At 39.1% G+C, this 25500-nt stretch overlaps 2 protein-coding genes and 1 long non-coding RNA gene across 7 annotated transcripts in view; 2 read left to right on the plus strand and 1 right to left on the minus strand.

The window, feature by feature from the left end:
* Window positions 1–14297, minus strand: part of tasor2 (transcription activation suppressor family member 2) — a 28655-nt gene extending 14358 nt beyond the window's left edge. For 2 of the 4 annotated variants that reach the window (XM_037766779.1, XM_037766776.1), the window contains exons 1-13: window positions 14151–14296; window positions 8261–8409; window positions 6517–6612; window positions 6355–6427; window positions 3651–3742; window positions 3416–3553; window positions 2403–2536; window positions 2291–2307; window positions 1962–2061; window positions 1752–1846; window positions 1521–1627; window positions 1060–1132; window positions 20–91 (exon numbers count right to left, since the gene is read on the minus strand). In XM_037766779.1, coding sequence (XP_037622707.1) covers window positions 20–91; window positions 1060–1132; window positions 1521–1627; window positions 1752–1846; window positions 1962–2061; window positions 2291–2307; window positions 2403–2536; window positions 3416–3553; window positions 3651–3742; window positions 6355–6427; window positions 6517–6612; window positions 8261–8409; window positions 14151–14193 — 1189 coding nt within the window. In that variant the 5' untranslated portion in view covers window positions 14194–14296. Of the gene's footprint in view, window positions 1–19; window positions 92–1059; window positions 1133–1520; window positions 1628–1751; window positions 1847–1961; window positions 2062–2290; window positions 2308–2402; window positions 2537–3415; window positions 3554–3650; window positions 3743–6354; window positions 6428–6516; window positions 6613–8260; window positions 8410–8708; window positions 9190–14150 lie in introns of those variants that run through there. The other 2 variants (XM_037766778.1, XM_037766777.1) reach the window with 2 other exon arrangements.
* LOC119486587 lies at window positions 4132–24160 on the plus strand. The gene is made up of 3 exons (XR_005206560.1): window positions 4132–4142; window positions 22459–22468; window positions 22528–24160. It is a non-coding gene; the product is annotated as an uncharacterized LOC119486587 (long non-coding RNA).
* asb13b (ankyrin repeat and SOCS box containing 13b) lies at window positions 6035–19224 on the plus strand. 2 transcript variants are annotated; one of them, XM_037766790.1, is made up of 6 exons: window positions 6035–6127; window positions 16074–16273; window positions 16349–16499; window positions 17454–17588; window positions 18642–18833; window positions 18924–19224. In XM_037766790.1, the coding sequence occupies exons 1-6, from the start codon at window positions 6094–6096 to the stop codon at window positions 19109–19111; spliced, it is 900 nt and encodes a 299-aa protein (XP_037622718.1). In that variant the 5' UTR covers window positions 6035–6093; the 3' UTR covers window positions 19112–19224. The 2 variants fall into 2 exon arrangements, with proteins under 2 accessions (XP_037622718.1, XP_037622717.1); XM_037766789.1 differs by lacking the exon at window positions 6035–6127 and adding an exon at window positions 14353–14536.
* Window positions 24161–25500: the final 1340 nt, after the last annotated feature.

The raw sequence follows: 25500 nt of genomic DNA on the forward strand, positions 1-25500 counted from the left end.
AAACATATGCTTTAGTCACCTCTCTGTATAACTTGTGAGACTGGAAACACAAACATGCCTTGCAGGACATCAGTTGCACTGGACCCAGTATCTGGAAAAAAAAGCAAAGATATTGTATGTTAGAGTTGGGTCAATTCCCGGATTTGCCAGTCCAATCCGGTGTACAAGCTTACATCGGTTTGATTTTATGCCAACCAGCAATTGTCACTATGACACGTTATGGCAAATTAAAAAGTAGCCTACATCTGCAACCTGTGCCAATGGCGTCAAGGCGCTAAAGCCAGCTTGTAATGCATTAGTAATAAGTAATATGACAACGTGATTGACATAATATTATGTTTGTTTATAAACAGACTAACAGAGCCACTAGTGTCTGTCAGACCACGCGCAATTTACTGCCGAGCCGAGGCTGGTGACTTCCACTTAACACCGGCAACATGAAGAAGAGTGGTGCACGTTGTGTTTCCTTACTAGGAAGTTAATGTGTTTTTTGGGGTGACGAGACAAGACGGGTTTCCACCAACCAGTGTTTTTGCAAGCCCGGCAGCCCGTAGTGTTAGCGAGTGTGCGGTTGCTTGGGGGGGGGGGGGTTGGGGAGCATGTGACTGTGACGGTTAGTATGAAGTTAGTAGAAACGTTATAGCTTTTAACGTAGCAGTGAAGTGTGTGTACAGTTTAGACTGTTGGTGAATAGATGCTACAACTCCTTGAGACCCAAGCAAAGTTCCTGTGTCTTGCCAGCCAACTGCTGATTAAAGTAAAGTAGGTTAGCCCCGAATTTAGCAACAACAACGGCTCACTTAAGGTGGGTTCACCTTTAAGGTGGACCAGCTACTCTCATTTTAGTGACAAACTACTCCTCCAAGTTGCGGCTGCTGAGTCCAGTGCGACACGTAGTGGTAAAATTCGGTATACAGGTCCGGTCCGGTGTTCTGGCTTAACATCAACTCTACTGTATGTAGCTGGTATGAAGTTGGTGGTTGTAAACAAAGATGGAATTCAGCAAATTTTATCGTGAGACTGACAACATAGTACTCTGTTGTCATTTTCATATCTTACCATCATATGTGAGGAAATGGGAGGGGTGCAACAGGATAAGAAAACCACCATCATTCAGCTGAATAGTGAGAGCCTGTGCATAAATGAGCAAGTTTGTCAGGTACAGTTTAGGGATGTTGAATAGCAAGTCAAGTTCAACAAAAATATCATCATGCAGTGCGAGCTGATACAAAAAGGAACTGTTGTAAGGCATTGGAAAATGAGGAAATGATTTTAACAATCATTTTACTGTTAAAGTCATTCTTTGATAAAAAAAATATAATAATTTGCTGGTTACAATTGTAAAAATATTATGGTTTGCTTTGTTACTGTATTTCATATCAGTATAAATGGAATACTTTAGGTTTCTGACTGTAAACAAACTAAAACACCACTTGATAAGTTGTGATGGGTTGACATTTCTTGGAATGATTGAATAAGCCCTGCAATCTCTGATAGGTTGATAATAAACAGAAACTCACAAGATCTTTTTCCTTGATCTCCCGCAGAAGTAGAGAGAGTGAGCTGGTGTCTTCCGCCTCAGAAGACACCAGCTCACACAGACTGCAGTATAAACCATCCAGAAAGACTGAAAGACATAAAAAAAAAAAAAATTCACCATTGAAATGTTCAACGAATCTAAAAGTATTTTTGAGATACTCCTTGAAAATGTAACTCCTGCGTAATAAGGCTGATATTTTCTAACAGCACACCTTCACGAGAGAAGCAAGTTTCAAAGACAGCCTTTGGCAACAGCTGTCGCAGATCCAACATAGAAATGGCTCGGTCAATTTTCACCACTGGTGGCCTTAAATGGAAAAATAAGACAAAGTACAGAAAATAGGTTATAAAATCTAAATTATCAAAGACATTTAAGATGATTAAAAAATGTGTGTATTTTTTATGTGCACATTTTAGCTTACAGTTCTGCAGGGATCAAGGCCCCTGCTGTAGACCTCAGACCAACATCATAGAACTGGGTGCCTATTTGAAGCTGACCCTTCCACAGAAGGTAATGACCAGCTGGAGAGGGGGGAACCATCAAATAAAACAATTATTTAAAAAAATGAAAAAATGAACAACCAGTCCATTTTCATTATGGATATAGGTGTAATACTATTGTATTAGTATATTGCTATGTATTTGTTATGATGACATATTCTTAAAACTAGCAGTGATATTGTATTTCTTTTTGACAGCAATATGTATGGAGAAACACTACCAAGTTTGCTATTAATTACATGTTACTTACCGAGTTTTTTCTCCTCACTGAAAAAAAAAAATCAGGAAACAATTAATCAATATAACTTAACTATTCTCAGTTTGTATGAAATGGTATTTGTGTTGCGGTAGTGATACTGTACCTTTTCTCCTGTGGTGCCTCAAGTGTTGCTTTGGTATCCGTATATGAAAAGGATACAATGGCAAAAGGACAGGCAGCGCTGGGAGACTGAGTCGTCACATCGCTTCCATCATTTAGCAGCTCATACATGTAATACTGCAAAGACAAAACAAAACAAACTTCAGCTTCCTGGGGTCTATACCCATGTTTCCTTCTCAACATGAACCCATACATTCAGGTACTCAATATTGTGTTCACAAAGATGCATCCACACCATAGATCGTATATAAAGATGGACGACATGACAGCTCCCCAAAAGTGAAGCCAAAACATCTTGATGCCCCCTGGTGGCTGGCTTCAGTATAGGTCATAAAGTCCACCTCCTCCATGTTAGTGGATAGGACATGGGCCAAACTAAAAAGTCAAAGTATCCGTGAAATATTTTTTTTCCAAAGATTGTCATTTTAGATAGTTGTTATCATGCTGTTATTTGATGCTATAAAAAAGGGGTGAGATGTCATTATTGACAGCTGCTCTGAGTCAAGTAGTCACGGAGCCAGAGGCTCGGGAATTGTACGAGAGAGGAGATGTAACCTTAACTTTCCGTAACCGTCACGAGTCTGTGTAACAGAACATGGATCAATTTGATCATAAATGTATTTATAGAGATATTATGGTTAGATGGTGTGTCTTTCTAGCCAAACAGCTAACGTGGCGCTAACATAGCAGCTAGGTGGCACACGCTAGCAAGCTGCAGCCGTGCTCGGCTCATGCAGGTGTGTGGGCGGGACCTCGATACCGCGGCTCCAGCACCCCGATCACTACTGCGCAGATTCTGGCTCCAAATAACGTCAAAATCTCAAGATGGCAGCTCCCCTATCCGGGATATTTTGGCTTCACTATTTTACAGTGGGAGGAAGTGGAGACGCATCGCCATCTATATATACAGTCTATGATCTCCACACAGACAGAAAAGGACGACACATAGCATCATCACTGTACGACGTTCATCATCAGTCACATTTCTCTCCTTACCTGGGTTCTCTCAAAGGCAAGGAAGGAGCTGGTTTTGGCAGATACTGAAGGCAACTGTTCAGACACATGACAGTCAAACCCCACAGTGGGTGCAGTGAAATTCTGGGTGTAGTTCTCCAAAACCTTTTTAACTCTACCCTGTTGGTAACAACAAAGGACAATGATGAAAAAACAAAGAACAAAAAACAATGCTTACATACCTAAGGAAAATATATATATATATATTTTTCAATACCTTTGTCAGCCTGATGATGGCAATGTATCCAGATTTCCCATGATACCAGCGATTTAGATCCAAACAGTCAGAGTACATTGATATGTAAACACCTGAGGAACCACAGAATGTGTTCAATTACAAATAAATACAGGGATGGTCACTTATCAGGTTTTTTGAGGACATCATAAAAAAACTACAATTAACTCTTTAAAGTGCCCTTCAGAGGAGCCGACACTCCTCCAGCAGCAAGGCCACACCTTGAAATATGAATGTGTCACAGTTGTCAAGGACACACCACACAATTATTGACAACTATTTGAATTACCCACTGCAGCTGAACTCAAAACAATGTTATATAATGTTCTTTATACAGTTTTTAATAAGCCTTGAATACATACATTTCTTTATGTTTACCAGCAAGAGATTTTAAGATAAAAATGAAAGTCCAAAGGGGGTGAACACTATAGATACTTAAGGCATTTTTTTACTTTACAAGCTCCTAACCCATTTGTGCCCAAAGACTATATTTAGTATAAGGAAAAATGCCACAACATTTGTTCTGATTGATCAAAAGTCTTGAAATTTGGTATGGACTTACATCGGGCAAGTATCGTACAGTAAATCTGTGAAATGTTTAGATCACATGAAAAATCACACTTTTATTAATAGTCAAAGTCAGGATTTTGAAAAAGAAAAAATTGGAAAAACTAACATTGTGTTTGTTTTCCATATGAAATATTTTTTACACTGTACATGTGTTCATATCTTTGATATTCAACTTGTTATGAGTTGATAGATACCAAATACTTGACTGTTCTCCGTGAAGTTTCTGAGCTACAGCCATATTCTTATCATACTATATCTAGTATTTGGGCACATGGGACTATGTTTTTTTTACTAAAATATAATGGAGTCTATTGCAAAAACAGTAGTCCCATGTGCCCAAAGATATATAGTATGCTAAGAAAAATGTATTCACAAAACTTTTTCACATTTGTGCTTAGTCAAGCCCAGAAAACAAGTTAAAAAATACTTAAACAATTAAAGGCCTTGTAAAGCAATAATAAATATGCATTCTGGGTTTGTCACACCACAGAAAAATATGTTACTAACCACCCAGCCAAATTTGAATAATAAAAAAAATCGCCAAATATATATAATTAGCTTTTCAAAATCATGGAAATATAAGCAGTGTTCTCTGCTCTGACACTTTGTCATTTTCCTGGGCTTCTCTTCTGCCTTTCAGATGGCTCCACTGCGTCATCGAGCCAGGGTTTCAGCCCCGCCCAAAAAATCCTAAACACAAAACTGGCTTAAAACAGTTCAACGGTTTAACTTTACAATCCAGTATTACAATGTTCACAGTCTTTTCACGTGTTTTCAGTAATTATTTTCCAACATTTGTAATGTGTTTAGAAATAAATCTCTCAATTTCCTTTACAAGGCCTTTAACAAATTAAAGATTTCTGTTGCGGGCACAAATTCTGTTAATTCTTATTTTCCATAAGGCAAATCAATAAACTTTATTGATTAGACAAGGCGAACATGTAGTCTCCCAGCAGCAGAAAGTAACTCTAATGGCCACTAGATGGTAGGATAAATAGTTACTTTCACTACTTCTAATGTGTCTTGGTGAGGATTTTATTACAATACAGATTAGATAAGAAATGTAACAATGAGTGACATTCAGGAAAGTTCTCTCAGGTTGCAAATCTCAATGTAGGAGGCTAAACAAAGAGCCAATAACTGGTTTGGCAGGTTGGGTGTGTGTCTTTCACAGTCCCCTGACGGTAGCGTGAAAGCAGAAAATTACGACATAAAAGAAGTACAAACTGTCCTAACTTTACAAATGTCTCTTTGGGTCGTTAGGAAATGCAGTCATAATGTTAAGAATGAATGTGGCTTGTGAGAAGGTATTTGAGGAAGTCTGTTAAAGTAGCATTGCAATCTGCACAGGAACTGAAACAGATCCAAACAGGCATGGATGTGAAGTTAACCCGTGCAACGCTGCTACATTCAATTACACGTGACACAGTGGAGCTCTTGTTCTCAAAACCACCATTTATGGAAAGACAAGGACTTTGACCATGTTTACTTGATAACTTCCACACTTATCAGCGTTTGTGGAGGGATAACAGACAGAATCTTTGAGGGGAAGCATTTCAAATGTGAAGTTATAAAGAAAAACATTGAGTTAAATGAGATCCATGTTACAGTGTACAGGGAAACACACAATAAATGCTGAATTCATTGTCTTTCTGCATTCAACACAATGCATATCCTGAACTGCTGTGCACTAACTTATAGTTTCTGTTTCACCAGAGATATTCTTCCACTTTCATTTTTATACCAGTACTGTCCTAAAGCTATTTAACTTGCTTTCACTTTCAAAGGCACCAGACACTCAACATGTGCCATAACTTAGTTTGATCTGCACAACAGAGAACTTTGGACAGGCTGCATGCATGGACAACATCCTGGATATGGCCATCAAGGTAATAACTTGGGATAAAATACTTACAATATATAAGAAAAGCTTCTTTATCAAGTAACTATTAAGTATATCTATGTTATATGTTACAACAGCTGTTGTGTACAAATTTTAACTTGGTGTTTTCTGCATAGTAATATGGATTGAACTGTCCACAATGAAATGTCATCGTGATCTCACTACTGGTTGACATATTGACAGCATGAAAGGGGACAAAACATCATAATTTACCGTTCGAGGGATCTCCTAGCGTTGTGCATGTGCTGTTTCCATTGAGCACACCACTTTCTCCAAGTGCATTAGCCTTCAAACAAATACAAATATAGATGTCAGCAAGATTTGTTGGAGCATGTTTTGTTTCTCAGGTGTGCCAGCGTTTCAGTGTTTTTTTACCTTGTTGACATCATCAAATAGCAAAAAACCATAAGACTCCTTCAGATCCTCCTCTGAATATCCTTCCTCTCTCCTCTTTGCTCGGAAAGCACAATACTGATGTAAAAGATGAAAGAAGAAATCAGTTTGAAATCTGTCAAATGTCATTTAGATTTCATGTTTTAGCTTCCTCTGATAGCATTAAAGGGCCGTTCCTATGTTCACGTAGCCTGTTCACTATCTTTGACCATTTTTCCTGACATGAAGGATAATACACAAATTAAAGCTGCAACAATTAATTGATTAGTTGTCAACTATCAAATTAATCGCCAGCTATTTTGAGAATCAATTTAACGGTTTGAGTAATTTTTTTAAGAAAGAAAAAGTCAAAATTCTCTCATTCCAGCTTCTTAAATGTAAATATTTGGGTATTTTTTACTCCTCTATGACAGTAAACTCTTTGAGTTGTGGACAAAACAAGACATTTAAGGAATTTGGGAAACACCGATTGACATTTTTCACAATTTTCTGACATTTTATAGACCAAACTAATCGATTAATCGAGAAAATAATCAACAGATTAATTGACAATGAAAATAATCATTAGTTGTAGCCCTACTTCAGACCTACATTTTTAACAGTGATCAAGACAAAATCAGCCTGTTATCACACAAAACATATAGCAGAATTAGTGAATTATTGTCTGAACAAGACTTAATTAAACTAATCCATGTTTTTACATCAACAGGCTTTTCTTAGGTTTTCCTGAGTTAGATCATTCACAACAGCGCTGCTCTCCATCACACCACTCTGTCAAATAATTGATATTAAAGCATCTGCTACTGTTTAAAGCTGCAACGATTAATTAGTTGTCAACTATTAAATTAATTGATTGACTACATTTGTAAAAGAATGTATATTTAAAATGTATTTGGTATATTGTGATTGTGATTATTTTTTTGTGAAATGTAATTATTCATTAATATGTAATTTAGCTTTTGCAATAATGTAACCTGAACATTCATGCGAATCAGGGTCTGAAATTAGCCTTTTTCCTCACCTGCCACTGTGGCAGGTCACTGAACATTTCTACTGGCCACTTTTTTGTCTGCCACTTCTGAAATCTAGGTAGAACACTTTAAAATTGTAAACACTGAGTCAGTGGTACCAGACTGTAGAAATTTGGAATATATCATGTTACTTTAATCCATAACTATATTTAATTTAGGCTTTAGAATTGCTTTTTAAAAATAATATTTCTTAATATAAGGAAAACCTGTCTGCCATGTTGGAAGATGACCTGGATTTTGTAACTGCCACTGCCAACATTTACCCTGTATTTGGCAGGTGACAAGTGCTAATTTCATTCCCTGATGCTAATAAAGCTTTTTGAATTTTAATTGCCAACTATTTTGATAATCGATTAACCGATTTGAGTATTTTTTTAAAGAAAAAAAAGGTAAAAATTCTCTGATTCCAGTTTCATAAATGTGAATATTTTCTGGTTTCTTTACTCCTTTATAGTCCAAAACAACTAATCGAGAAAATAATCAACGGATTAATCGACAATGAAAATAATAATTAGTTTCAAGTCTCCTTGTAGTTACTGCTACTGGTCAAAAGGAGTATTTAAACAAATACATACAGCCAATTTATGACATCAAACCCTGTGAAAAGCTATTGATTAAATGTGAACACATTCAAGGTTAACCATTTACTTGTGGTTTAATGTTTAATGACCTCTAAATGTTGAGATTTAACTGACCTTTTCTTCCTGAGCCTTGTTATTCACCAGGACTGCAGACTTGTATCTGAAGGACTGCTTTGACTCCTCATACAAGTACGCACTTTTAAGTGGAGCCAAGATATTGTTTTGAAAGACGACAGAAGTTTCTGAGACAGGCACTAAAACACCTAGAAGTGGATTAAAAAAAACACCAAACATGAGCATAATAACACAGAAGCGAGATTGCGAAATTGCAGCTTTTTTTTTTTTTTGTACAAGTTTCTCAAGAAGTCTGGGACTGTTTGTCCTGAGATATATGACACCTTATCTACGCATCGTGGTTCCTCTAATGACACAGCAAACTGTAGGTCCTTTATCTCTAGTTTTAGTTAGAAGGAATTCACACCCGATCCACATTTACTTGATGACCCTAAAGTGAAACTTAAATATACACGAGGAGGGTTAAAAAGAGAAAGAAGCTCGTCACCTTTACTCGAGGCTCCACCAGCCACACTTTCCATCGCTTATGAAATCTGTCTTTCTGCCTTCAGCCTTCGTTGAAAACACTCCTCTTTGGTTTTAAACATAACGGAGATATAAATACACCCTGCATCCAGTGAATCTTTCAAAGTAACTTGATCTTTCTCCGCAGTTTCAACAACAGACATATTATAAAATGCGACAAACCAGGAAGTTACAAAATAAAGCGACCAGTCCGCGAAACACGTAGAAAACAACGCCAATCCACTCCTTAAATCCACGTTTATCACGATGTAAACCCGTTTTAGTTATTAAAGGTTAACCAGTCTTCACTGCGGGGGTATGATCAACGCGTGTAGAGATCTTCGTTTCGAAAAAGAAACAGAAACCTATCGAGGCGAAAGCATCCATCTTGAAAGTCTACACCAAACTGTGTGGAGCTGCAGAGAGGCAGAGCAGCTAGAGATAGAGAGCAGGTCTGACTGCTGCCTGACTGTGGTGAGCTGGGTGCACTGTGCCCATTGTGTGTGTGTGTGTGTGTGAGTGAGTCTTTTCCTCTTTCCAGTGAATAATTAATGATTGCTAACTGTAAACGAACCGACATTAAAAAACATGTTTTTCTACCCCTTAATGTGATGCTGATTGTTTAAGTTTATAATGTGGATTCTACACTACACTACACATTTACAGTATGTTTAGTGTAGTTTAGTTTAGTAACTGTAGAGGGAAGTTGGGATCAGCTAGCACATTATACATTTTTACACTCACGTTGAGGCAATCTTTAGTTCACAGTTATATTTCTGCTGGTATAATTTAAGGTGTAGTTTTTTGTGTAAATAAACCAGCAGCCTAATTCTGACAGACTTTTGGATTTGAAGACTGTTCTGCACTCTGTTAGTTATTAACAAATGAGCACTAACATGGTATGAGGATATGGTTTGTATACTCTTACACTGGACAACTATGCTTGCTTTATGCAAAGTCAAAGCCGGTGAATGTAGATGATCGTCAAACGTGGAACTTTCATGACAGGATGAAGACCCTAAATATGTAATTTTTGTCTCCCGTTTTATGAGGAATTGACAGAAAAGCTCACTGTGGATCTATTTATCTACTTTGTGCTTGAGGCTAATTTTAAAAAAGTATTATTTCAACTGTATTTGAATGGTTGGAATGACAAAATAAATTTGATTTTGTTCATTTTAAATCAACACGCAGACACCTAGAAAATGTAAACACAATGAATAGAAAAGTAGGGCTGTCAATCGATTAAAGTATTTAATCGCGATTAATCACATGATTGTCCATAGTTAATTATGATTGAATCGCAAATCAATCGCACATTTTTTATCTGTTCAAAATGCACCTTAAAGGAAGATTTGTCAAGTATTTAATACTCTTATCAACATGGGAGTGGGCAAATATGCTTGCAGTCTTTTCCTCTTTCCAGTAAATAATTAATGATTGCTAATTGTAAACGAACTGACATAAAAAAACACGTGTTTCTACCCCTTAATGTGATACTGATAGTTTAAGGTTATAATGTGGATTCTACACTACACATATATACAGTATGTACAGTGTAGTTTAGTTTAGTAACTGTAGAGGGAAGTTGGGATCAGTGCTAACTGCTAGCACATTATACATTTTTACACTCACGTTGAGGAAAACTTTAATTCACAGTTATATTTCTGCTGGTATAATTTAAGGTGTAGTTTTTTGTGTAAATAAACCAGCAGCCGATTGAAGACCGTTCTGTACTCTGTTAGTCATTAACAAGTGAGCACTAACATGGTAGGAGGATATGATTTGTCAAGTATTTAATACTCTTATCAACATGGGAGTGGACAAATAGGCTTGCTTTATGCAAAGTCAAAGCCAGTGAATGTAGATGATCATTAACATGTAACTTTTTATGACAGGGTGAAGACCTAAATAAACTGGGGGAAAAAAAGTTCAGAAACTTGTGTTTGGTGGATTATTTCTCTGTTGTTACAATGCTAATGGTCATTGTATTTTACATGGTTGGAAAGCCTGTTTATTTACCTTCACAATGATGTCCAACTTGCAAGGATCATGCATTTGTGGGATGAGCAGCACAGCTGATTATGTGGGTAGCACCCAAGAAAAATTTGCCAAAATGCTCTGCCAATAGTAAACAGTGTATTCTCCTGTTGGAATTGACTCTTGTTTTGAGTTGTTTGGTGGATTGGATGATTGAACTCTATCAGTAACAAGGAACAAACAAGACATATTGGCAAATTTACACTTCATTCATTTAATACACCATCAGGAGCCTCAGTAGCGGTGGAAGATCCATACACAGCCACAACAGCCTGGTACCTCCTCCTCATGCTGGTCACCAACCTGGTCACATGTTGCTGTGGGATGGCGTTCCATTCCTCAACCAGGATTCGTTGCAGGTCAGCCAGCGTGGTTGTGTTGGTCACTCTAACACGTACAGCACGCCCAAGCTGATCCTACAAGTGTTGAATTGGGTTGAGGTCTGGACTCTTGGCAGGCCGTTCAATTCTCTCTACTCCCACATTTTGGAGGTAGTCTGTGATAACCCTGGCTCTGTGGGGGTGAGCGTTGTCATCTTGGAGCAGGAAGTTAGGTCCCAGATTGTGGAGATATGGGAGCGCCACTGGCTGCAGAATCTCATCCCGATATCTCACTGCATTGAGATGGCCTTCAATGATGACAAGCCATGTTTTACCAGTGAGGGAGATGCCGACCACCAAAAGCTGTTACTCGATCGGTGCAACAATCAGCATAGTGTTCTCCGCGTCGTCTCCATACTTTGACCCTGACATCCAACTTTGGCAGACAGAACCTGGACTCGTCACTGAACATGACATTCCCCCACATGTTCAGGTTCCATTGTCTGTGTTGTCGACACCAGCGCAAACGGGCCTGACGGTGAAGGTCAGTCATTGCAGGCTTCCTGGTAGCCTTATGAGAATACACTGTTTACCATTGGCAGAGCATTTTGGCAAATTTTTATTGGGCGCTACCCACATAATCAGCTGTGCTGCTCATCCCACAAATGCATGATCCTTACAAGTTGGACATCATTGTGAAGGTAAATATACAGGCTTTCCAACAATGTAAAATATAATGCCTATTAGCATTGTAACAACAGAGAAATAATCGACCAAACACAAGTTTCCGAACTTTTTTTCCCCAGTTGATGTCATTTTTGTCTTGTGTTTTATGAGGAATTGTAAGAAAATCTCACCGTTGATCTATTTGTCTACTTTATGCTTGCGGCTAAATGAAAAAAAAATAAAAAATATTCCGGCTGTATTTAAATGGCTAGAATAACAAAATAAACTTGAAGAAAGTTGTCAGTCAAGACGCAGACACCCAGAAAATGTAAACACAATGCATAAAAAGTAGGGCTGTCAGTCAGTTAAAATAGTTAATCGTGATTAATCGCAAATTAAAAAAAAGAAAAGATTAAAGAAAAGAAAATATGCTTGCTTAATGCAAATGTATGTATATATTTATTATTGGAAATCAATTAACAACACAAAACAGGTACTGCATTTAGCATAAAAAATATGCTCAAATCATAACATGGCAAACTCAAGCCCAACAGGCAACAACAGCTGTCAGTGTGTCAGTGTGCTGACTTGACTATGACTTGCCCAAAACTGCATACGATTATCATAAAGAGGGCATGTGTGTAAAGGGGAGACTCGTTGGTACCCATAGAACCCATTTTCATTCACATATCTTGAGGTCAGCGGTCAAGGGATCCCTTTTGACAATGGCCATGCCAGTTTTTCCTCGCCAAAATTTAGCAAGCTTGTTTGCGTCAAGCTAGTATGACATGGTCAGGTCAATGGATTCGTTAGGTTTTTCTAGTTTCATATGATACCAGTATCTTCACTCTAGCTTTAAAACTGAGCCCACTACAACCTAAAAATCGCAAGTTGCGTTAAATAAATTAGTGGCATTAAAACGAATGTGTTAACGCATTATTATCGTGTTAACTTTGACAGCCCTAGCTTTAATGCATATTTGTATTCCATTTACTTACAATTTTAGGCAGTATATAATGTAATAATATGTACGTAATTTCATAATGTAGCAGAATGAAGTGGGTGAACGGTGACACCCACTGTTGAACATGAACAGCAATTTTAAAAGACCTAAAACTCCAATAATTCAGTGACAGGAAAAATGGACTTTAAGATAAAAATGTATATCTATCTATTTCTGCTATTTCATAATTAATACAGTATGATAGAGGCTCTCTTTCCCCAACAGATGGTACTTTCAAGAAGCATGCCAATCAAGTGCTCTGATTGGTGAGAGGGGTTACTGCTCTTTCAGTATATTCAGTTATGGCAAGTTAATGTACCACTTATGCAGCATTACGCCTCTAAAATTTAGCTCATACACCTCAGAGTTGTCATACCACAAGACCGCATGTACCTGCCCAAATATTATTCGTTTTAACAGGGGGAACTCCAGGAGTTATACACACAAACATATTTAGAAGTAGCTGGTTGGCCACACTAATGACATGGGGATTTTTGCGGTTTTTCTTTGCAACTCAATCTTGATGATTTTTAACTGTTGCTATACTGACATGAGAGGCAACATGTCTTTCCCAACAATATTGTAATAGTGCAATATTTAACTACATTATCTACCAATCAAAACTACAATAAGTGCCTCGTTGATCAAAAAAGTTCCAAAAAATTTTGCAATCTTCTGTGTTAGATATTTTTTCAATTTGTGATAACATTGGGAAACAGAAATTTTTCCTCTCCATTTGGGGTAGAACCAGCTATAGAGCATCTTTGGCAGAACTAGCTAAAAGTCCAACAGGAAAACATTGGGCAATCCCACGCAAAAAGTGTGGCGTTCCCTCGCACTACTTTTGAATTACCTTGCAATAAGTTTTGCATTCCCGTACAATAATTTTTACGTTACCTCACATTAATGTTCCCTCGCAATCAAGTGCAAAGTTAGCCTGTAGGCCAACACTAGGATCAGCAGTGATTCATGGAGAGACCTTCGTCTGGTCAGCTAACATTACTGCCAAGCAGGTGAAATATAGAGTGATATTGTGGTTTTAGCTGACATGTGTCGCCTCACTGTTTTGAGCGGTGCTCGTTCATGTCTAGAGCAAGCAAGCGCGAGCCCGACGCTGACTTTCGTTGACTTAACGGCCACAGGTGTCGCTGTTAACAAGCATTTCTGAATCTTACAAACAGTCCCTTTAATGTCAACTTTCTCAGCTAAATATAATCGTGTTCGCATAAAATTTTAAAATGACACTACCCCAACATAAAGTTAATGCATTTGCTGGTGTTGAAATGCAAATGGTAGAACCAGAACAAAACCAAAAGCCACACAACACATCATGGATTAGCAAGTGTAACTAGCTAGCTAGCTAAAGTTAACCATGTTAAACACAAAGTATTCTTACCTTGGCACTTGGAAACATCTTTTTCTAAACCGTTTTGTATCATGTTAATGTAGTTAAAGCTTTATGTTATTGGTTAACTCGTTAGCTAAAGCAAAAAGCCACATTTCTAATGATTGTTCATTATTTAACTTGAATGTAGGAAACCTCCACTGGTCTCCATCTCTTCCAGGTCAGTCGCCTACATATCCCAGAATGCAAAGCGCTTGTTTATTTGGACTGAACCACCGCGGCTCTCTCATTGACACCACCTCGGCTGTGATTTTACAATAATGATAGCCTTCTGCTTAAAAACGATGATCATGTTTGGCTGAATGTAATTAGTTAATATAAACGGTAACATGAAATGGAGATCACTCGGACCAGACCGTCCTTGTATGGAGAAATCGGTAAGTAGCTTACAGTTGACCAACAGTAACCCAGGACAACAGTTATAAACAGAGTCAAGCTAAGCTAACGACCGGGTGGAGTTTGTAGCTGCAGTAGCCTTCATTAGCTTTAACTTCATTGTGGCTGGCTATCAGTGTCTGTCAGACGGTATATATCTATAGGTCAACGTTATCTAGCATGCCCTCTTATCTAAAGTACATGATAGCAAGCTGTAAGTTCGTTAGTGAGGCCAGCAGGCACTGAAGTACAGTTAGCTTTGCTCTGTAACAGCAAACGTGACATACTTAAAGATTTGTTTATCTTTATCTTTTTATCTTTTATTCGGATCTCCATTAGCTGTGGCTGAAGCCCAGCTATTCTTCCTGGAGTTCACTTAAAGGTCCCATATTATGCTCATTTTCAGGTTCATACTTGTATTTTGTGTTTCTACTAGAACATGTTTACATGCTGTAATGTTAAAAAAAAAACTTTATTTTCCTCATACTGTCAGCCTGAATACGCCTGTATTCACCCTCTGTCTGAAACGCTCCGTTTTAGTGCATTTTGATGGAATTGCAACAGAATTGCATTGCTAGGCAACAGCTTGGGTCCATGTGTACTTCCTGTCAGCTGATGTCATTCACATACACTGCAACCAGGAATAAACTGGGACACATTTAGAATGTTTACGCTTAAAATTGTGTCAAGAGTCTAAATATTGTATGTTTGTGACATCACAAATGGGCAGAAATCCTGACAACTTGTTTCAAATGCAGAGTTTCTCAATACAGGCCGTGTGTATTTCCCTGTGGATTGAGTGATTCGATACTTTCACTGTATTTATATAGGACTTAAGCCTGCTTTATAATAAAAAAAACATGAAAATCTCACTTTTTTATAATATGGGACCTTTAAATCACTTTGAACTGTTAGGCTACATCTCAGTACACAATCACATTACAATCTTTACCAACAATGACCACAACATCAAAAGCAACAGCAACAAAACACAACAATATTCAAGACACAGCCCAACACACAACACAGGATCTATAGGTTCAAGTTAATACTATTCACAGAGTATAGAGGTAAATATGATTCATTAGAATAGATTTTTGCTATTTTCTTGAATGATATACCCAGGCAGAGTGTTCCATTTCACCATTGCTCTATACACTACAGTTCTTACCAACATGTTAGTTTTCCCCTTCGGAAGTGTGAATCTTCATATAATCGACTGAATGAATGTGCAGGTCAATGGACCCAATAACACACACCTTACAATGTAATACAATACACAAGTGCTATAACTAGTGATGGCTTAGATCATGCTGTGTGCATGAGTGATTTTGTTCCTTTCTGTATCAGTTAATGTAGATGATCATGAACATTTAAAGCTTCCCAACTTGAAGGTGAATAACTTTTATGACAGAATGAAGACCCTAAATATGCCATTTTCTATCCAGAAAATGGATAGATGGATGGAAAACAAATTTGCGTTAACTTTGACAGATCTAATATAAAGGCTCAGTATTGTTTTGCTTCACATATTTGCAGCTCATGGTCTTGGGTTCTGGACGGACCGGTCAGCAGTGCATGAGGCCGCTGCACAGGGCAGGGCCCTCCAGCTGCAGAAGCTGATAGAGGGAGGTGCAGCAGTTAACATCGTGGCAGTCAACTCCATCACCCCCCTGCATGAGGCGTGTATAAAGGGACAGACCCAGTGCGTAAGACTGCTGCTGGTTGCTGGTGCACAGGTGAGATGGTGTCATTGATGTCGATGGCTTCCTTCGTCAGTGCATGATTGACTTTATTATGGCTGTGTCTTCCAGGTGGATGCTCGTAACATCGATGGAAGCACTCCGCTCTGTGACGCCTGTGCAGCTGGTAGCCTAGAATCTGTCAAGCTGCTGTTGGAGTACGGAGCAACAGTTAATCCTCAACTGTTTACCTTCTCACCGCTTCATGAGGCTTGCATGGGAGGTACGTCTTGTTACATACAACATCGCACAGGAATGTATGTATGTTGAGTCATGTATCTAACAAGATGTCTTTGTTTCATCAGTCTTGCATTGCCACCAGACCTGATTCCAAACAATGTTGGTACTGTGTCAAAGCTGGTGAAAAATGGGAGAACTAGTTATCTTTCTGGAAAATGTGAATAAATTAAACATCAAGGCAGTCCATAACTTCATTAAAGGGGTAGTTTGGGTGTTTTGAAGTGGGGTTGTATGAGGTATTTATCCATAGCCAGTGTATTACCTACAGTAGATGACAGTCGGCACGCCCCCAGCTTGGAGAAACACAGGAGTACCGACACCGGAACAAAGCAATACAGTGCTGTGGACGGGGACAGCAGAAAAACATATTTTAACCACCTAAAAGAAAGGCTCACCTGAAAAAAATTAATGTCAGAACATTATCAGTTTAAGTGTACTATATATTTAGAAAATTTTCACCGCTTTATCTTGTCGTCAGACAGCCATTTCCTTCTTTTTTCCTACGGAAATCTGAACTGAAAATGGAACTTATCTATGCTCGCACCAAAGCCAGCAGGCTCAGATGACAAATCAGTATAGATACGTTTCACTTTTTAGTTCAGTTCCCCATTGGAAAATATTGACTCTCCATTTGGATGATTGCAGTATTGACTTGAAAACTGAAGTGACGAGTAATGAGAAAACTAATGAATGAAACTCCAGCCAAAATCTATTTATGCTGAACAACCGATTCTTTACTACAAAATACATCCACCTTTAAAGCCAACAGGAAATGAGGGTTGGATAGTTAAAAGACAGAATTTTGGGTGGAGTACTGTATCTGTGTTAACTGCCACTTCCTGGGATTTGTTTCCCAGCTGTGCTTGGTAAAGTCACTCTGCTGCATACGTTTAATTTTGTTCTAAACAGATATTTTTCCTGTCTCTCACCACAATAGGGAATCCAGATTGTGTTCAGCTCATGATTGATCAAGGAGCTTTCATGGAGGCCCACGACTGCCACTATGGGACACCACTTCATGTAGCCTGTGCAATGCAACATTACTACTGCGCCAAAGTTCTCCTCAATTCAGGTGAGATCACATTTGTCCTCTGCACGCCAGAGCTGGGTAAAATTAAGAGTCACAATATTTAACGGTCAAAAAACCTGGATATGGATAATTTGTCATTTTAATGTGATATTTTGGTTGTGACCATCTGTATATGCATATGGAAATTATTTCAAGGCTGCAAGGCTGCGGTCATTTGACTAGTACAAAAAAATGGCAATTGTTGTTAGTTATGGTGTAAAGTGTTGTCGCAGCTGGCAGGGAAGAGAGCGGACGCAGCTCGTTCTCTTCATACATCCATGACGCAGCTCTGGAGATGGATGGATGGCTAGTTAGCTGAGTAGCTCGTACTTCTCAGGAGCGGTGCAAAACCTCACCTCAGTGAGTCCGTGACTTGCCAGAAGTAGTTTTAGTTCATACAGAAGTTTTGGTGCATTCAAATGAAACTCGTGTTTACAACATGGGAAGTCGTGTCCACAATATGCTTGCCGTTCAAGTGGTTAATTCGTGAGAATACCGCTGCTAAGCAACAGCATAATTAACGTTACTGTCGGCATCTAGAAGCCACAATTTAGCAAGCTAGCCAGCGGGTAACATAATGCAATAAATGCAAAGGCATAATGACGGAGGAAAAGGATGAGGCTGTTCAATATCAACATTTTCCTCAGACATAATATAAAATTACTAAGAAAACAATATACGACAAACTACAATATATTCACTTATGTACTGAAAAATTAACTTCCAAGGCCTCCGCCATTTCTGACAACGTCAACAAACACGTTACAACTCGTGAACTCTGAGCTTTCTGAAACTTTCCACTTATGAGGTTGTGAATACCACATGAGGGGGGCGTTCATATGGACTCTTCTCGTGAACACGGTAAACACGACCCCATTTGAAGGCACCATCGGCCCACTACAATGGTGGCTATGGCAACGGTACACATAAAAATGGTCGCCACTCTGACCATCCTGCTATGTTGATTTAAATGGAAATGTCCGTTCTACTCCTATTCTATTTCTGTGGTAAAAACACAACAATGCTATCGTACAGTTTTGTCTTTCTTTCCCAAAGGGGCAAATGTGAATGCTGCCAAGCTACATGAGACGGCCCTCCATCATGCAGCCAAAACCAAGAGAGTTGACTTCATTGATCTACTTGTGGAGTTTGGGGGGAACGTGTACGCCAGAGATAACCTGAACAAAAAACCCATCAACTACACCAGTGTGGGATCTCCCTCTTATCTCTGCCTTGAGTTCTATGAGAGTAAGTTTGTTTATTTAAAGTGTCACTAACAGTGCATAGATCATCTACGAGCACAGAAAAATGTCATCTCTGATGTTTTCTCTTCCCTAGATACCCCTCTCAGTCTACAGCAGATCAGCAGAGTGGCTGTCAGAGGGGTTCTCGGCGTAAGAGCACGTGAAGTTGTTTCCAAGCTGGACTTGCCTGCTCGCATCATAAGTTTTCTTTCTTACATGCCACCTCCAGTTATTGAAATTGAATCACCTATGAGAGACTTAAGCTACAGCTCTGAGGGTTAAATCTAGACCAGTTATGTCTACTGACTCTGTGGATCTCTCTCCCGAAGGTCATATGACAGGATGTTTTGGCAGAAGTGCAGCACAGATGAAATGTCTTAAAGGGGACGTATCATGAAAAGCTCACTTTTTCAGTGCTTGTGCTCATACATTTGGGTATCTGGAGTGCCTACTAACCCACAAACTGTGAAATAAGATAACCAACTCAGTTTTTGTGGGCTACCTAGATCAGAAAACATGTGGTTCAACCAGCCATTCAGATTTGGCTCCCCTTCCTATGTCACATGCAGGCTCATTATAATATATCACCCACAGCTTGAGAACTACCTTTGCAAAGGTGCACCATATTTTTCTCGCAAACCAATCAGAGCAGACTGGGCTTTTTCAGGAGGGGGTCTTTAAGAGACAGGCGCTAAAACGGAGCGTTTCTGACAGAGGGTGAATACAGATACATTCAGACAGATAGTATGAGAAAAATAATGTGTTCTTTGAACATTAAAGCATGTGATCATGTTCTAGTAGAAACCCAAAATACAAGTATGAACCTGAAAACGAGCATGATGTGTCCCCTTTAACACTGCCAAACAAGTAAGGTGCAGAGAGATTTCATAACTTCAAGAATCAGACTGTTTAACCAAACATATTAGACAGTGTTGATATATGTACGCTCAGCTTATCAAGATGTTCTGGCCAACAAACAACAGCAAACTACTGCCTGCTTAAACATCCAGCAAACACAGAGCAACAGGAGCATCCCACTGGAGTCTTGTTAGAGGCCACCAAATTAATGTTAAAGGATAACTTCAATATTTTTCAACCTGGACCCTATTTTCCCATGTTTTTGTGTCTAATGCTAAAATCACACCTGACAGCGGCGAAGTGCGGCATGCTGTAATAATAAAATGTTTCTGTGGCCGGGGGGCGTATTCATGTGTTCAGGTGGGAAGAAATTCTTTGTAACATAGGTCAACATGTCACAGGAGTCACAGGATCTCTTTACTGTTTGTCTGCGGGTACTCTCTGGCCGCACTTCACCACTAAAAGTTAATCTTTTCCCAACTTTTCTACTTCGCCATAGAATCAAACGGCCACAGCTTGCTGAACTCGCGGCTGCCGCATTTTATTGAAGACATTGCATGGCAGCTCACTGCAGGCTGCTGCTTTGGTGTGAATTCAGAGTAAGTGACTAATGGGAACAACACTTTTTGAAACTGGTCCAGTAATGAGGGAGAACGCTGCAGCTGCTAGACAGGCTGTTATGTAATCATTTGGGGCAACCTGGTGCTGTCAGTTTGTGTCCACTAAAAGTGCTTGTTTTTGCCACTGACAGGCTCTGATTGTTATTATAAGTGTCTGACAACATTATGGAAAGGACCCTACAGAGAAATGAAAGTTTTTCTTACCTTTCGCTCTCCATTTGTTATTGTGTTATTTCACTTGTTGCTGGAAGACAACGGTGGAAACGTGAGTGAGACACCGGTCTTTGTTGTGTTGGACTACAGAAAGCATAGCTTAGTGTTATCTCAAAGATTTGACATGGCTGAATATTTAGATGATTTCGACAATATGGATGCGATGCGACATTTCAGAACAAGAGCGGGACACACAAAAACAAACTGACCGGATCAAGTGAAAGGCAAAAACATTTTTAATTTCTCTATAGGGTCCTTTTCCATAATGTTGTCAGACACTTATAATAACAATCTGAACCTGTCGGTGGAAAAAACAAGCACTTTTAGTGGGCGTAAACTGACGGTGCCAGGTTGCCCCAAATGATTACATTACAGCTTGTTTAGCGGCTGGCGGCTGCAGCGTTCTCCCTCGATACTGACCAGTTTCCTTATGAGTCACTTAGACACAGAAACATGGGAAAATAGGGTCCGGGTTGAAAAATACTGAAGTTATCCTCCAAGTCCAGTATTTACTTGCATTTAAATAATTTGTTTGCAAGAAAAATGTCTGCTTCTGGTGGTTAAGAGAGATGAGACTCAACCATATAGTCCGGATGATAGCCAAATGACTATAACAACTAGTTATAAACCCACACAGGTGATAATTTGTCCTCCTCTCAGGACTGTGTGAGCATGTACAGACTGTCCATCAAACACAGACTCTTTTGTCAGCCCTTTGCAACACATCACACCTTGTTATTTTCTTTATTACTCAATGGAGTCTGATGTCCTCACGTGACTTCCAGCATAGCTCAGCCCAAGTTCACCCTGAGCAGACGCCAGATCAGCCACACCTGTGTGGGCGTAACAATACATTCCCAGAAACTTTGGCGTCAGAACAATTTCACCTTACTTGGAGTAATTTGAATCTGTGTTAATATCAAAAGTATTGCTTAATGGAGCATGAAATATATAAACATGAACCAAGCATGTGTGACTTCATCATAGATCCTGTAATACTGAATTGAACCCACAAGGGACATGAAGTAGTTTGATTACTAGGATTATATCACTGTAAATATTATGTAACTATTTATTTTTAATGTAAATTTGTAAATAATACAGATGGTTCTACCTCTATTAAATTTGTGTAAAAAAATAAATAAATAGACCACTACAGGACTATTGTAAAAATAATTCTTCAGTGTTGTGTCTGTAACTGAACTACAAGTATCAAAATTGGTTGATGTTTTGTTTGTAATGTTTCTTTCAGGAAAATATTGCTTCTAAAGGGCTGCACTTGTCGAAACTACATTATTGTCATGAAGTAATTCAGTCCAGACTTTTCAAACTAATATGCATATTGTAAAAAAAATGCATTACTTATTGAAAATGCAAAACTTATTGCAGACTTTAACTGTGTCAAGCAAGTTTCAAGAGCTTGCTAAAGTTTTCATAATGCATGGAAATGCAAACTGCCCCAGAACATTAGGGGAATAACGCATCTAAATACTGTATTATACACATTTGAAATGATAAGAAAAAAATGTTAAAGGGACAGTGTGTAGGATTTGGTGGCACCTAGTAGTGTTGTTGCAGATTGCAACCAACTGAGTACCCCTCCACTCACTCCTCCCTTTCCAAGACTGCGGTAACGTGAGCCGCAGAGTGTAAAACTATGGTACTGCCAGCCGCCGTCTGACTTTTGTTGCTCCTAAAGTAGTGTTATTATGGTAAGGATGGCCTCTGAGCGAGGCGAACAGCGTAAGCACGGTTTTGCACTCAGCGGCTCACATTACCGCAGTCTTGGAGTGAATTGAGGAGTGAGTGGAGGGGTAGCCTACTCCTTTGGTTACAATCTTTCATAAGCGTGTCAGAGAACTACGGTGGCCTACAGGTAACGTAAAAACGCAAAGGGCTTTCTCTAGAGCGTAAAAACGCAAAAGGCTTTCTCTAGAGCCAGTGTTTAGTTTGTCCGTTCTGGGCTACTGTAGAAACATGGTGGACTCTGTGCCGCTCCCTATGTAGATCAAGACTTACTGAAAGAGGCTGGGACACAGTCTTGAGCTATGTGGTATGACACATACATTGTGTAACTGGAGCTGTGGTGGTGCTTTGCTATTGGCTCAATTTCGGCAAGTGCAGATAAGAATTTATGTTCTTATCAAGGTCATCTCATGACTGACACGCTGTGCAGATGTCAGGGTAGCGAGCTAGAGAGGGACCTACTGAAGATTGGATGCAATCCAATGAAAATGAGCCGCACCCACGCACAGATAATAACTGCATTCATTCAGTCTGACTTTCATAAAAAACATGTCTGAACTTGTACTGCTGCTACAAAGCCTGACAGGTACCAGGTGTAAAATGTTTCATTACTTACTTACTTAGTCCTTGTTATGCCTGGTGGCACATAGGGCAAAGACTAAAGATCTCCACTCATCTCTGTTGTTTGCTTTCTTCTCAATGCTGTTCCAGCTGGATCCTCTCGTCTTCATCTCTCCTTCGATGGTTCGCCTCCATGTTGTTTTGGGCCTCCCTCTTTTGTGTTTACCCTCTGGTGTCCAACACAATGCCACTTTTGTCATGTCATCAGATGGTTTCCTTAATAAATGTCCAAGCCATCTCCATCTTCTCCTTATCAATATTGTTTCCATGTCCAAGCACCCTGTCATTTTGTGTAGTTCATGGTTTGTAATCTTCCTAGGCCAGAATACCCTCATGATCTTTCTGAGGCGGGTATTGTGAAAGCTGGAAAGCTTCCCTATGTCTCTCTCAGTCATTCTCCAGCACTCATTACCATATAAAAGGACAGATAGTACACAGCTGTTGTATAACTTTATCTTGGTGTTTCTAGTTATGTGTGTCGACTTCCAGATGTTTCCAAGTCTTAGAAATGCTGTCCTTGCTTTTCCTAATCTGGCCATAATGTCTTGGTCAGCTCCACCATCTGATGTTACCCGGCTTCCGAAGTACTGTATGTGAAAGATGACGTCAGTTATTGTCCATTTAGCTCTATGACAGGTTGTTCTTTCATTTTGAGGGGCATGACTTATTTTTTCTTGATGTTAATCTTAAATCCCAGCATGCTTGCATTCTTCTGTAGTCTAGATGTTCTGTCTTGCATGTGACTTGGTAGATGTGATAGGAGAGCAAGGTCGTCAGCATAGTCTAAGTCCTCTAAGTTGGAAAAGAGGGTCCATCTGATGCCAGTGTTTGAGTTGTTTAGGGTTGTTCAGTTAAAATGTTTCATATTGATGGTTAATTAAATGAACAGAAACAGCCATTTGAAAGATAACATCTGATCCAATATGTTAGTAAGCATGTTTTTTTATGTATGTGATTCAGTGGTGGCTGGTGACTCAAAAAATCGAGGAGGGCAGGAGGAAAACAAACCCACAGTGTCATGTCATTTTATTAAGTTATTTCTCGTATTTTGCACTTGCATCTCCATTCTATGTATGGGCTCAGTGCTGCTTGATATTTATTTATTTTCCTTTATTTAACCAGGTTAGTCCCATTGAGATCACAGATCACTTTTACAAGGAAGACCTGGCCAAGATAGCAGCAAGACAGTTATAGTGAAAGTAACAGACCACACATAGATTAACAACATTATAAAACTTGCTCATACAAAACACTTGCACACAGACAACCTGGACTGCAGTGGGTCTTACATGGGATTTTGATTTTTTTTCATTTTTATTCTGTAAATCTTTTTATCTGGAAAGAATTTTGTGCTTAAGTTTGACAAGTGTTATATACATTATTATTACTACTACTAGTTGCCTAGGTTACTTATGTAACACTAAGCAGTAAAACATAGTTTATATGATTTCCCTGCAGCCTCAGGGTGTGTGTAATGTGTGACTGCAGTCCGTTGCCCAGCAACGTGATCTTCAGGGCTGCTAGGCTACAGCAAGCTAACTGTTAGCTGCTAACACCAGTAGCTAGCTATAGCTCAATAAACAGGCCTAAATAAAAACAGGATTTGTTTTGTTATGTATTTAAAAAGTAGTTCACAATGTGTACGTTATAATTCATGTCCTAATAAGCTGCTGTCTGATACTTATTATGTTGAGCGTAAGCTACATCTAGCTAACAGTGTAGCTCCTAGCTAGCCTGCAGCTAACAGGCTTAGCTTGGTGCTACTTCCTGTTTGACCGAACTAACTACAAAAACCTGTAACACTAGTTCCTACTAACACAATGACTTCAGGCTTTTAACTCTGAGGAATGGATGAAGTAATATAAAAAGGCATGGCTTTGTATTTATAGTGCTTAAATTATTAATTATAATTAATAAGGAATGATATTATATGATATTTACAACAGCAACTATGGCAGGATTTGTGCAAACTAACTATAAGTTAAGATGATCCAGATAGAAAGCCTAGAAACAGAGATGTTTATAGAGGAGTGTGGTAAGAAATGATGGAAAGAAGCCCCAAATATTGTTAGCTAAATTGGGTCAGAGAGGTCAACTGTTAAGTTAAATGCATAGCTGATAAAGATGGTTTAAATTGAGGGGTTAATTGGTGAAAAAGGAAAGACAGACAATCTCTGAAGAAGTTGAAAATCCTAAAACCCTTTCACCTCCCTGAGCTTGTTTACTCATTTGATCCTACCTGAACCACAGCTGCCAGTTGTCTCCACTGATCACCTGCAGGAAAGCAGGTGTTGTGTTTGTAGGAGTAAGGGCATCAGGGATAGCAGGATATATTTTCATTGGGCAACCACATTGAGCTACCAAAAGGAATAATCAGGGTTAATGGTGAATCAGGTGGTTTTACACGAACTGTTGCAGAGGAGCAGAGTACAGCAGAGACTCCGGTCCTGGAGACCAAAGTTACGGTCTCCCCCGCGTCCTCCGACCGCGGCCAACACTGTTTTGAAAGACAGGCTTCACTAAATATAACTTTGCGGTTTTAGTGCTTCCGTGTAGTTTGTGTTGGAGTCTTGTCTGAACAGCGCGCATATGCGCGCTCGCATGGGACACTGA

Source organism: Sebastes umbrosus, chromosome 4 (assembly GCF_015220745.1).
Source record: "Sebastes umbrosus isolate fSebUmb1 chromosome 4, fSebUmb1.pri, whole genome shotgun sequence".
Classification (NCBI taxonomy): domain Eukaryota; kingdom Metazoa; phylum Chordata; class Actinopteri; order Perciformes; family Sebastidae; genus Sebastes; species Sebastes umbrosus.